At 48.6% G+C, this 13219-nt stretch overlaps 4 protein-coding genes across 4 annotated transcripts; 3 read left to right on the top strand and 1 right to left on the bottom strand.

The window, feature by feature from the left end:
• Nucleotides 1-279: 279 nt before the first annotated feature.
• RhiXN_09698 (chitin synthase) lies at nucleotides 280-4791 on the top strand (the record flags this gene model as incomplete). Its single annotated transcript, XM_043329514.1, has 6 exons — nucleotides 280-547; nucleotides 604-1459; nucleotides 1516-2752; nucleotides 2809-3049; nucleotides 3104-3389; nucleotides 3438-4791. 6 exons carry the CDS (start codon nucleotides 280-282, stop codon nucleotides 4789-4791), a joined length of 4242 nt encoding a protein of 1413 aa, XP_043182348.1.
• Nucleotides 4792-6273: 1482 nt separating this feature from the next.
• RhiXN_09697 (Zinc-binding dehydrogenase) lies at nucleotides 6274-8003 on the top strand (the record flags this gene model as incomplete). Its single annotated transcript, XM_043329513.1, has 10 exons — nucleotides 6274-6437; nucleotides 6499-6612; nucleotides 6884-6958; nucleotides 7012-7043; nucleotides 7097-7152; nucleotides 7206-7272; nucleotides 7330-7451; nucleotides 7512-7684; nucleotides 7751-7943; nucleotides 7995-8003. The coding sequence occupies 10 exons, from the start codon at nucleotides 6274-6276 to the stop codon at nucleotides 8001-8003; spliced, it is 1005 nt and encodes a 334-aa protein (XP_043182347.1).
• Nucleotides 8004-8963: 960 nt separating this feature from the next.
• RhiXN_09696 (glycolipid transfer protein) lies at nucleotides 8964-9843 on the top strand (the record flags this gene model as incomplete). The annotated part of the gene is made up of 6 exons (XM_043329512.1): nucleotides 8964-8993; nucleotides 9041-9125; nucleotides 9181-9239; nucleotides 9298-9416; nucleotides 9486-9621; nucleotides 9682-9843. The coding sequence occupies 6 exons, from the start codon at nucleotides 8964-8966 to the stop codon at nucleotides 9841-9843; spliced, it is 591 nt and encodes a 196-aa protein (XP_043182346.1).
• Nucleotides 9844-10155: 312 nt separating this feature from the next.
• RhiXN_09695 (uncharacterized protein) lies at nucleotides 10156-12379 on the bottom strand (the record flags this gene model as incomplete). Its single annotated transcript, XM_043329511.1, has 3 exons — nucleotides 10156-10341; nucleotides 10411-10731; nucleotides 10790-12379. 3 exons carry the CDS (start codon nucleotides 12377-12379, stop codon nucleotides 10156-10158), a joined length of 2097 nt encoding a protein of 698 aa, XP_043182345.1.
• Nucleotides 12380-13219: the final 840 nt, after the last annotated feature.

Below are 13219 nucleotides of genomic sequence, written 5' to 3'. Positions count from 1 at the left end.
CGATGCGAGTAATAGTCAATAGTTGTCGGACTGGATAAGAAAGGCGAGGCACAAAGCAAATGGCCGTATGCGCGGGGACATATTTGGAATGATGCGATGAGAAGATGACATGCCACACTGGGACAAACAACAGAAAAGGACAAGGGGGCTCTGCTCTGTTGCGATTGGACGACGACCACGAACGGCTCTGCCGGGCATTTCTCGAGCTTTCCCTCCCTCTCTTCACCGCCACACCCCCTTTCCTCGCCGCTGAGCTTTGTGTGAGCGCCTTGTTCCACGATGAGCTCCCGGCCGCCGAGAGCAGCACCGCCCAGGCCGACGCCGACGGGTGCTCCCCAAGCCTCGGTCTCGTTTTCGCGAGACGAACGCACGGACCACGGCTTGGCGCACTCTCCATACGACGAAGAGCACCATTCATCTGGTGCTGACATGCGCCGCAAGAAGAGTCTTGTACGACCAGATCGCGAGAAGATTGAGCCTGGCCATCGTCAGTGGCACTATCGCTCGCACGTCGGAGATGGTTCGCGAGTAGATGTTATGCCATCGGGTCAGCCCACTTTTCTAAATGACCAGGCTCAGTTTTTGACGTTGATGATCTGGCAGCTACGGGCAATGTCCCCACGAACATTAAGCGCGGCAAGTCTCTGCTCGGACGCGACGAAGAGGCTGGAGAGAACGGTCTGTTCAAGCGCCATGGGAATACACTGAAGCGACGGGCTGTCAATGCTCAGGGTTCACCGACGCCGAATAAGGACGAGCTTCCTGACGAACCCAAGGGCCGTTGGGTAGACAGTATTGGTCCTGGCCCCAAGGACTGCTGGTTCATCTACTGCTACATCCTTACATGCTGCGTTCCCAAATTTCTTCTATCCTCTTGCGGCATCCGCACCCCAGAGCAGCAACGCGCATGGCGAGAGAAGATGGGTCTCATCGCCATCATTATGAGCCTCATGGCCGCAGTCGGTTTCATTACGTTCGGCTTTACTCAAACAGTGTGTAGCAAGCCTCCGCCTCGTGTCAAAAACGGAGCGATCGAAAGCGGCTCACTCATCATTCACGGTTACGCCTACGATCTTGCCGACTGGAAACACCCTAGGGCAGGTTCCTATTTTGATGGCAATACATCGGCCCTTTATGCTGGTATACTCCCGTCCGGAGGAATGGACGCATCGTTCCTCTTCCAGAACCCCAATGAGAACTGTGCCGGCCTTTTGGATGTCCCCAGTGGAAGTGGAATCTCGACGACTGGCGGGTACCCTAACTGGGTTTTCCCCTGCAACATCTTCAACCAATACGGCACAACCCCTCGGAACCTCACCGGATACACCAACCGATTGCTCTGCCATACCGGGTCCAACTCTCGCACGCTTCTCGCTGGTCTACAGGACAAACGGAGCGTCGTATACTACGACTGGAGCCAAGTCATGAACACCTCGCGTAATTTGGCGGTTTACGAGTCGTACGTACCACCTCTTCACTTATTCCGAGTGGCCCTCTGACTAAGCATACTATTAGCAATGTACTCGATCTCAATTTGCTCAATTGGCTTGACCAGTCGCAGATCACCTATCCGCAGTTCTTCACCGACATTCGTAACAACTCCGCCAATGCCACCTTCCAAGGCCGTGATATCACAATGCACACGTACCGCATGTCTCAAAAGCGGCTCGCCAACTGCTTGAAGGATCTCATTACCGTTGGGTTCATTGATACCAGCAGCATCGGTTGTGTTGCCTCCGAGGTGGTGCTCTACGTATCCCTGGTCTTCATCATCGGAGTTGTCAGCATCAAGTTTGCAATGGCGGTTATTTTCGGCTGGTTCATTTCTTGGCGATTGGGAAGCTTTGGCAAGGAGACATATGCTGAGCGGATGCAAAGGTCCCAGGCGATCGAAAACTGGACCGACGACATTTACCGCCCTGCACCTGGATCTTACCGTCCGAATGCGAATGCGAACAAGTGGGCGCAGAAGGACAAGGACAAGAAGGCGTTCCTGCCGTCCACATCCCGTTTCTCGCGTGGCGACAATCTCAAAGGCGGGCGTCCGACCACAACATACGGTGACATGCCTAACCGACGGACAGCTGGCATCTCTACCCCGAGCTCGTACGGAAAAACCCTGCCGGTCTTGCATCACACCCCTCCTGATTCCCCCGGCTACCGAGAAAGCCGCAGCTCTGCGTCATTGCCGTACCCTGACGGATCTGCTTCGGATTTGCACGCTTCGGCCGCCATTGAATGTCCCTTCCCTCTGCAAAACGTCATTCCCCAACCGCCGCCCGATTTCGAACCTTTTAACTTCCCGCTCGCGCATACAATCTGCCTCGTTACTGCTTATTCCGAATCCGTTGAAGGTCTTCGCACGACGCTCGATTCGCTCGCAACCACCGACTATCCAAACTCGCACAAGCTCATTCTCGTTATTGCCGATGGTCTCGTCAAGGGTTCTGGAAACGACATGACCACACCAGATATCGTTCTCAGCATGATGACCGATCTCGTTGTGCCCAGAGAAGAAGTTGAGCCCCACTCGTATGTTGCTATCGCCCACGGTCACAAGCGCCACAACATGGCCAAAGTCTATGCTGGTTTCTACAAGTACGATTCTGCCACCGTCGAGCGCAGCAAGCAGCAAAAGGTCCCTATCGTCTTGGTCGCCAAGTGCGGAAACCCATTGGAAGCTGGCGAGGCCAAGCCCGGCAATCGTGGTAAGCGCGACAGCCAAATCGTCTTGATGGCGTTTTTGCAGAAGGTGGGGCCCACTCCATTGAGTTTCTTATTGGGCGCGTTGCTAACGACTAAATTTAGGTCATGTTCGACGAACGAATGACGACATTCGAATACGAGTTTTTCAATTCCATCTGGCGCGTGACGGGTGTTAGTCCGGACCGATACGAGATTGTGCTTTGCGTCGATGCGGATACCAAGGTCTTCCCGGATAGTTTGACGCGTATGGTTAGCTGCATGGTTCACGACGAGGAGATTATGGGTCTTTGTGGAGAAACCAAGATTGCGAACAAGGCTGAGACTTGGGTTACCATGATTCAGGGTGAGTAGCATGTCTTGGGTATATTTTGACTCCTTGCTGACACGAGTAAAAAAGTCTTCGAGTACTACATTTCCCATCATCTTACCAAGGCGTTCGAGTCCATGTTTGGTGGTGTTACTTGTTTGCCCGGTTGTTTCTCTATTTATCGCATCAAGGCGCCAAAGGGCCAGTCTGGCTACTGGGTCCCTATCCTTGCCAACCCGGATATTGTCGAGCATTACTCGGAGAACATTGTTGATACCCTGCACAAGAAGAATCTGTTGCTCCTCGGTGAAGATCGGTACCTTACGACTCTCATGTTGAAGACGTTCCCAAAGCGCAAGATGGTCTTCTGTCCTCAGTGAGTAGCGGAACAAGCCCGGGATTGCTATTTGCTGACGTCACTCAGGGCCGTGTGCAAGACAATTGTCCCAGACACGTTTAGTGTTTTGCTCTCTCAACGTCGTCGCTGGATCAACTCGACTATTCACAATCTTGCCGAGCTCGTCCTCGTTCGTGATCTTTGCGGTACTTTCTGCTTTTCGATGCAGTTTGTCGTATTTATGGAGCTCGCTGGTACACTCGTCCTTCCCGCCGCCATCTCGTTCACGCTCTACCTCATCATCATCACGATCTTGCCCCAAACCAATCCCAAGCCTGTCATTCCGCTCATTCTCCTCGGTATCATTTTGGGTCTACCGGGCTTGCTCATCGTCATTACGTCGCGCAAGGTTGCTTACCTCGGGTGGATGATCGTCTACCTGTTCTCGCTTCCCATCTGGAACTTTGTTCTCCCCGCCTACGCGTTCTGGCACTTTGACGATTTCTCATGGGGTCAGACTCGTATGGTCGCTGGCGAAAAGAAGGAAGAAGGTCACGGAGACAAGGAGGGAGAATTCGATTCTTCGCATATCGTCATGAAGCGCTGGGCCGAGTTTGAGCGTGACCGAAGGTTCAGGCTCAATAATGGAAGCCTGCCACCGAGCCGTGATTCGTACGATATGGGCCGTAGCAGTCCCAAGCGCGAGAGCAATCGTTATTCAGCAGGCACAGGTACCACCGCCAACGACGCGTATTCAAATAACCCACGTGGTCGAGATGATGTATCGATGGAGCCTTCGGTCGGTGGTGGCGGAGAGTACTACCGTCCAAGGGATAATACGCCACTGGTTATGCTTCCTGCCCCTCTTGCTGTCGCTTCCCGACCTGGTCCTCAGCCCGCACCTGCATTCGCTGCGCGTACTGGCGGTCCGCGTGATGTTAGCCCCGCGCCCAGTGCCTCTCCGTTGACCAGGAGCGTTGAAGATGTTCCCCAACGTCCGTACATGCACGAGGGATCTGCTTCGGCTCGGCCATTGTTGCAAGACTCGGGATCAGGTGACGGCGCTAGCTGGGGCCCAGGACCAAACCCTTATCGCTGGAGTGGTCAACAAGACGATCATGGAGGGTTCTTTGGCGACGGAGATGAAGTTCGTGGTACGCCCAGCCGTCAATCTCAAGGGCGTGGCGTGAGTTTGGTCGACAACGGTCCGGTTACGAATGAGGGTGTTAAGCGTATTACCAAGACACGGAGACAATCTACCCAGCCGAGTCAGCCTGCTGCCCAGCAATCTGCACCACCCCCATCTGCGGCTGCCAACAACCGGTACTCACGTTCTGGCCAGCCCCAATCTCCCGCTAGCTCCTCGAGTGGACACCACACTCTCCCCCCAGGCGCTGCTCCCCCGAATCCGAACCGAGCTGCGTATGGACGATACCAATGATCGACTAGTAGTGTAAGCTTGTTTCCATGATATTGATCGTATTTGCCTCGTACTAGACTTTTTTCTTTAAAAAAACGAACCATTGGACATTGTTTCTGTTTACTCTCCTCTGTTTGTTTGTGCGTCCTGGGTTGAGTTGAGTGGAACGGATGCTTTCATGCCTCGACAGAACTTATATCATAGGCCTTGCATTCTGTGTTATCTTTTTTTCTTTCTTCCTTTTCTGACGCTCTTTCTAGTAGTAGTAGTAGCTCTTGGTTGAATGTTTTTTACTTCATGTTTTGAGGTTGTGGTCAGGTTTATAAATTGCTATCATTCTACCTGAAGCGGCGTTGATTAGTTCGACTCTTGGGTCGAGTGCTTGAACAAATACCCACCTGTTATGTTTAATAATAAACCTTTGGTTACAACACCTTGTCACTCTGGGTTCGTCTACAATTTCGAGAGAGCTTCAGAGCCTTGGATTGCAAGACGCTCAGAAAGGAAAGTCTGGTGATTAACACAGATAAACAATATAGCTGGACAAAAGACGCTTACTGCCCCCAATGTCTAGTATACGACTGACCGTTGAGCGGGGTTTTTCTTCGACGAAGTTCTGATGCGCCTCTTTTTTGAGGAGTGGTTATTCCCGGACCTCGTGATGGTTTACATCTCCCAAGAACCAAAGAGCGGCGAGTTTTCCTATTACGATTCGGTACGGCGTCCGAGGACTGAAATCGAAATAGCTCCTCGAGTATAGGAAATGGATGGTCGTACATTATACTGCACTACCAATTCCATAGCGCCAAAAGAACCGCACTGAGGCTTGTTTGAAATATGAAATTATAACGATGGGAGCGACACGCAGGAGAAGTCAGAATTGCATGACGGATAGTCATGAGTCCAGAGACGACACGTCTGTTTCTGGACGACACGCCGGCCTGTACGAGTAACTTGCAGGTGCTACCGGGTGTGATACATATGTTTATTAATCAATGCGCTTTCGCCTTAATCACATCAAGGCGTAGGTGCGACTGGGATGGTCTGACACTGTGTTTAACTACCTTGTACAACATCACTGTGCTAGTTGAGCAGGTGATGAAACTACCTGGCGTTTCAACGGAATCTACCATTTACGATCCATGACAAGAGGGGTGTTGACTAAGAGGTTTCTCAATGCTGAACTTACTGTCAAGTGCTTTTTGACACATGCATGGCTATGGGCAATTAAGATCATGCAGTAGGCGACGGCGACAGTACCACAATAACAAAATATACGTCTTGGCAGGATCCCAGAAAACTCCGCGGTGTCTACTCTAGAATGGTTATGTCATGCATATTTTCATTCTTCGTATATTTTGACCCGAAAAAGGATACTTTCTTTTAGGAACCGGCCCTGTTAGTGCCGAGATGCGCGGTATAAAACAGTGCCAGATGGTGGTAGTGGGGTCCCATCCATCATTTTGTATTCCTTCTAGCTCAGAACATTCATACTACACGACGATGACAGCCTCGGAGCATCCATTGACCGATCTAACTGTTCCCAAGACCCAGAAGGCCGCTATCTTTGAAGAATGGGGGAAACCCGTCAAAATTGTAGAGCGGTCGGTTATACAGGAATCTCAGCTCAAGCCTGGACAAGTTCTAGTCAAGATCATGTACTCTGGGTAAGTTCTATACCAGGAAGATATCAATCATATGAACTCGTTGTTTACTGAATAAACATAGTGTTTGCCATACAGATCTCCACTTTGCACGTGCAGACCCTTCAATTATGCCACCGGCTCCGATGGTAGGAGGGCATGAAGGTGCAGGTGAGCCTATCTGTTCTCATGGACCGAGGTAAAGAACTTACAGCAGAGTCAGGATTCGTGGTTGCCATCGCCCCAGGAACTCAATCACCTGTCAAGATTGGGCAGGCAGTCGGAGTAAAATGGCTCGCTTCTAGTTGTCTCTCATGTGAAGCATGCGCCCGAGGTAACTGATTGTTTTTTCTTTGTTGTATAACCTAACACCCGGTTCCTGTGTACTTCAATATATATAGGGTAAGTTTCAGCTTGAATTGGTATATTTCATCAGGTCACTGATTCATCCATCGCTCCAAATTCATCAGGAATGAATCTATATGCGCAAGCGCAGTGCAAACTGGGTTTGGGTTTGATGGTACCTTCCAGCAATATGCTGTCAGGTAAGTGTATTCCATTGAGTTGCTCAATTTCTTGAACTAATAGTCTTGATTAGCTATGCGGCTCACGTCACACCAATTCCCGAATGTATGTGCCCCGACAAACAAGTTAGATCGGTTCTTCTAAGATATTCCCCTCAGCTGTCCCACTTCATTTGGCGGCCCCGATTTTATGTGCAGGCTTAACAGTTTACAAGGTGGGCCTTCCAAATCCTCAGGCGCTATTATCGCCTGCTCACATGGCATGTAGGCAATCAAGGAAGCCAACACATCACCAGGTGATATTGTGGTAATTCCCGGCGCTGGTGGTGGATTAGGTAAGTGTGCAGTTCAAGTATGAATATTCAGCACTTGCTCACGTTGTCAACGAATAGGACATCTTGCTATCCAGTACGCGGTGAATGGCTTTGGGCTGCGTGTGATTGCGGTCGATACCGGGGATCACAAGAAGGAGCTATGCCTCAAACTAGGAGCTGAAACCTTTATTGATTTTAAGGTGAATTAATGAGCTCACGAATTATGAGAAACAACCAACTAATGGGGCTCTAAATCGAAGGAGACTGACAACATCGTGGAAGATGTGATACGGGCCGCTGATGGCGCCGGAGTACATGCTGCTATTGTAACAAGTGGACTCACGGCGGTTTATAGCCAATCTTTGCAATATCTACGCCGTGGGGGGACCCTAGTTGCAGTTGGTGTGAGCGGTAAAATCGAGATCGATATGGCGTAAGTTCTTTCATCACCTACTTTATCTATATGAGTCCCAACATAACTTTATTTCATGTTTGACAGATCAACGATACCCCGAAATATCAAAATCAAGACAGTCTATGTTGGGAATAGAGAAGAAGCTCGCCAAGCGCTGGATATGTTGGCGCGGGGACGCATTCAGACTACGTGCCGAGTTGAACCCCTGTCCAAGCTTCCGCAGGTGTTTGACGAAATGGAGGAAGGTAAACTTGCGGGGCGCATCGTCCTTGATTTAGTGAGTAACCTTGCAGCATGAAGTACGCTTACATTGACAATGATATTGCAGTGGAAGTGAGGAGATCATCCTGAGGCCCTCGGGAGTCCAGCTATTTATAACAGTCAACTGTATGCAGGGAAAGATACACCCTTTTATGACGTCGATTAGTGATAATCTGCACCTTAGCGTTCGAGCTTGCTCAGGGCCCTATACTGAGATTCCACATATATAATCTGAACCAGACAAAGCTTAAGATAAAGCACCCTAAAATGAAGAAACAGGTAACATCCTCGATAGACTTTAGCATCGACATTGAAAATCTTAAAATACACGGATCACATTTATAGTTTAATGTAGCAATGTATGGTATTTACAGCTACTACTGCGTCCCGGTTTATATACTGTATACACATTTCTGTATCTTCTACATGACGATATTGAATTGTCCCATCGCAGGTTCCGGGAACAATCCGTTCTACCGCTAGAAATTAAAGTAAGCTCATAAACTGGTAGTGGCTCTCCTCAGTCTGCGCATACTTGGTGGTCATAGTTCGGATTCTATGAACGAAGCGCCTGTTAGCCCCAAGGATATTGAATCAACAAAGATAGAATATGCAATTGATTTAGTGGTCTTGTTCTGTCCGAAGCTACTTTCCTTTAAAAACGTAGAGGTAGTTCTGGACATAAACCTCGGAGGAGGCGTAATTATCGCAAGGAGAATAGTACCTGGCCCATCCTCCAAAATGGTACGCACGCTCGTAAAATATAGAAAAAGGTAGACTTGCCGTAGAATAATAGTAGTTTAGGTGAACTTGAATACACCTGTTAGACATTTAATAATGTCAAGGGTGTAGAGGGTCTGGAAAGGTCGCGTTATCCTTGTGTGTAACTATAGTTAGTGATGATGTTCTGGGCAAACCCGGTCCACGTGCCTTGATCGATCTAGGGTCCCTAATTTACAAAATCGCCCCAGCAACCAAAGACTGCTTTAAAGTCTCCACCACACTCAGCTCGACGCGTTTTTTTAACGACCAAGTCATGTCCAACTTCATTCAGAGTCTCAAAAAGGTACTTACAACAGAGATGCGCTTTTACAATACTGACGTGTTCTTCAGTCCTTCGTAGACGTCCCTGTGACCGAGGACGGTGTAGAGACCGCCTCGTTCTTGGATGCGTCTGAAGGCCTTTGCGCTCTGTTTGGTATGCCGAGGGTTTCTGTATCATTACTCCGACATCTACTAATCTCTCTTGTCAGATCATTTCAACGCTGCCGCATTCGGGCCGGTGCAGAGCGACCTCCATGGTAATATCGCGGTAAATAAAGAGGCCTACTCCGCCACAGATATGATCCTGACACTACGCATGTGCCTAGAAAGTGCGCACACGTCTTAATTCCCACCCATCCGAATCTGCTACCCTTGAAAAACTCGTCGCGAACGAGAAAAAGGAGAGCAAACAACCCGCTACCGAGGGATTAATGTGGTTACTCCGGTCAGTGTTCATTCTTCCCTTCCATTACACTCAACAGACATTCTTTTACTAAACTTATGCTCCTTATAGCGGCCTCGCATTCACATGCAAAGCTCTCCAGCACTGCCAAGCAGACCAAACGGCCGAACTCACAGCGGGATTTAATAAATCGTATCCTGAAACTCTGAAGCCGTACCATAACTTCGTTGTTAAAGGGGTTTTCGCTGTATGTTTGTTCTCGTTACATCAACCCTAGCTGACACAGATTTCCGTCTGGGGCTCGCAGGTGGCATTGAAGGCTTGCCCTTACCGCAAAGACTTTTATACCAAGATTGGATCCCCTCCGGATGATCAGCTAAACGCCTGGCTAGGCGCTCTGGATGCCATTGTCACGCGCATGGATGCCTTTTATAAGGCTGGTGGCCACGGAGAGGTTTACAAAGCCTAAATTACCACGACACGTAGCGTATTCTCAACCAATGAGATAAATCGTTGTAAGCCATTCCGAATATATAGCGAGGGGTAATTTTACCGTTGAATATGATATTCTGTGACACACATAAATAACAACGTTACTGGAAACTTCAAACCTAATTTTCTGGGTGCATATATATGGCACTATAGTCAATCATAGTGATCATTATATTGGCAACATCCAGATTAGTACTGTAAATTCCGATAGGCTTATTGATACTACGAACGAGTCTCGCTGAGTCCCGAGCCGATCGCACAGTAGATCCCAAACTACTATGTATATCTTCTAACTTCTGCAGGCAGAGAACCCCACCCATACATCGGTAATTGCGGTTGCCATTCCGGACTCTACAACGAATGCTCTAGCGAGTTGGAAATCATCTACGCGTTTGGCGTGCAATCTCACACGTGCGAGAATATGCTGCTGAAGCTCATCGACCGTCCAGGAATGTGCACCTTGTTCCGCGTCTCCCTGCGATTGAGGGATGGTAATGGATGGTCAACCAATTCCATAGAAAGGAATACTAGTAAGAGTACTTACAAGTCCGAGGCGGACGCTGATTCTCCCTTCTTTTGATCTAATTGTTTTTCGAATAGATTCGCTCATTTTATTAAGAACACAGTCTGAAAAACAGCTTCTCCATATGTTACCTGGAAGGGCCGAATTAAGGAACGCGAGTGCTCCCGTTGTGTTAGGCGGTTCGGTGTCTAGCAAACTTGCGAGTATCGGGGATAAAGCCTCCGCCCAACCGTTTGTGAGTTGCGTGTTCCAATCCAGGGCATCTTGCCACCGGTTATCTGTGAATGTTGCTGGATCCTCCCTAGCCATTCCAAGAGCGACAAACTTCAGCTGGGCTATCAGCTTTCGTGGCGAATAAATCAATATCATTATTCTTGGGTTCACTAGTTATACGTAATACCATGAAGTATAAGTAAATTATTAATAGACGATGGAGGAGGTAGTTGAACATGCCATTATAAGTCTTGCACATATCCAGAATTACCAAATCATTCCTTAGCTTGCCAACTTTCCTCAATATCGAGTATGGGAAACATAATACTATGGGGTAAGCCAAAATCATGATAAGGACAGCCCCGATCCATGTCAAGCATCGTTTCCAGAACGGGTATTCACCCTCGAATGAACGCAGTTCGTATCTAGCCTGACTTATGTTGATGTGATGATCGAGTATTCCGGTAAATGCGCGGAAAAACCCGTTCCGAACATCATTCTCGATCGAACCAAGGTCTCCGCTCCGAGGAAAAATTGATCCATTCTCGGGGCCGAGTAGATCACTCATTCTTTGGCACCCCTCAAACGATCCTTCTCGTACAGGAGGAGTCAGTTTCATCAACAACAGTTCAATAGCATTCGAAAGAGCTTGGTCCAGACGATCGTACCACAAGCAGCGAGCAAGCTTTTCGTTGAGGTTGTCATTCGCGCCAGTATTCAATTCGGATCTTAGAGAGTCAAAGAGGAAGTCAACCACCGGCAAACCATCGGAGCCTAGGAGTGAACATATCCCGATCGCGAGGTACTTTTTGGTGTTATGAAGCGGGTCGATAGCCTTTTCATCCTGTGATGGACTCGGGGCGATTTCAGCATTCTTGGGAACTACTTGATTCGTCGCAGGATTGTTGGTTGTAGGATCAGGAGCTTCGGAATGTTGCATGTGTGTACGTTGATCGCTCTGGTTTGTAACTATTTCAGGAGATGAGCGCATTGGAAATTCCATGGAGCCTAGTGGATGTCTAATCAATAAATTGCTCGAGTCAGAATGACGTAAATCCTCGAGTGTCTCCTCGATCATGTCGTTCCAATCACTGGTTGTGATATAGTGCTCCCACGGAGAGATACAACGAGCCAGGATGGAGAGTATAGTGCAACACAAGAAGTAGCAATTGAAGCGCTGAAGCGTGTAGTTGGTAGCTCGCGCATGGTGTTTGGTGGCATAGCAGATTGCGAGTACGTCGAGTAGGTCAAACGCACGCGGAAATTTGATCTCGACGATTACCTCAGAAGGCTTGTGTTTGGGATCCAAAGACCACGTAGAGTACTCATCCGCGGTGAACCATTGAATGATATCATGCGAGGTGCACCCCGTGCAGCTTATCGCACCGGACTGGATACCTTCACCCATCCGTTCAACTATGCAAACACTCCCGTCGGTAAGCTGGATTTGAAGGAATTCGTGGTAAAATGGCCCTTTGGTGCTCCTGCGGTGTTGAATAGAATAAAAGATAGTAGACCTTGATGGAATTTTGCTGTACCACTTCATGACTTCGCAATCCGGGTGTCCCCAATCCTCATGGAACTGCATGGAAAACGGACGCGATCGAGGATCTTGACCAGACCAGCTAGACAGACGCTGGCTGATGTCAAGTGAAGCTGTGAGGGCATCACGAATGATTTGCCGACGGCGAAGATAGGGAACCCATTGGTGGAAAAAGCTCGTTAACCAGGTAATGAAGCGCAAGAATAGGGCGGAGGCGAACTGATACGGATTCATTTTCTGATACTCATAGGCATGAACTATATATAAGCGAGACCTGGCTAGTGAAAGGATATCGCACAGTGGATGAGATGAATCGCACAATCGCAAGTGGCTACTTATTCCGAGCGCAGTTGCCAATGCATGTGCCACAGCACGGCCAAATAGCCAGAAATGAAGCAGTATGGAGCAATACTACTTACTATGGAGCCTTACTCTTGCTAGATTGAGTGTTTGAATTGGACGCAACCAACTTAATTAAACCCTCTCAAATGGAGAATGGGTTCCACAGTTGTTCAGAGCCACTCCCAAGATCTTCAGAGGTTTCTGGTAAAACTTCCCTGCCTTCCAGGGTACCCAAAGATAAGTCTTCCTAATGGATTGCTCCAAGGAGCTCGCAAGAAAACAGGTGTCATTGACTAAGGTGCCTCCCGATGATAGTTAGCCGGTGGCGCTCAGACGTCATTGGTGGGTATGCTTTTAGATTGTGCCACCATGCAGTCATTCCACAATTGGTTCAATGGCAAAGAAATAGATCCTGTATGATAACCACGATACTCGTTGATAAGAGCCTCCCATGAAAGGTAGACTTGTATGCATGTATAGGGTGCTGATTTCAAACCATACATATGGTTTGTCACCTTCGGCCCACAATATACCGCAAAACTTAAAGTAGAGAGTAACAAGGCCAATATCAGTAACATCATTCGTGGAGACTGCAGCTATAGTGCTAATCTTAACAGGGGTCATGACATATATACAGTGACAAGGACCACCGGAATTATTAATTATCTCTTTCTCGTCCGCTTTTAGTAAGTGTTGTGCTTCTTGCTCTTTGACCTAAAAAGCGAAGCAGTC

Source organism: Rhizoctonia solani, chromosome 8 (genome assembly GCF_016906535.1).
Source record: "Rhizoctonia solani chromosome 8, complete sequence".
In the NCBI taxonomy this organism is placed as follows: Eukaryota; Fungi; Basidiomycota; class Agaricomycetes; order Cantharellales; family Ceratobasidiaceae; genus Rhizoctonia; species Rhizoctonia solani.
This window is presented reverse-complemented; position numbering and strand designations above follow the sequence as displayed.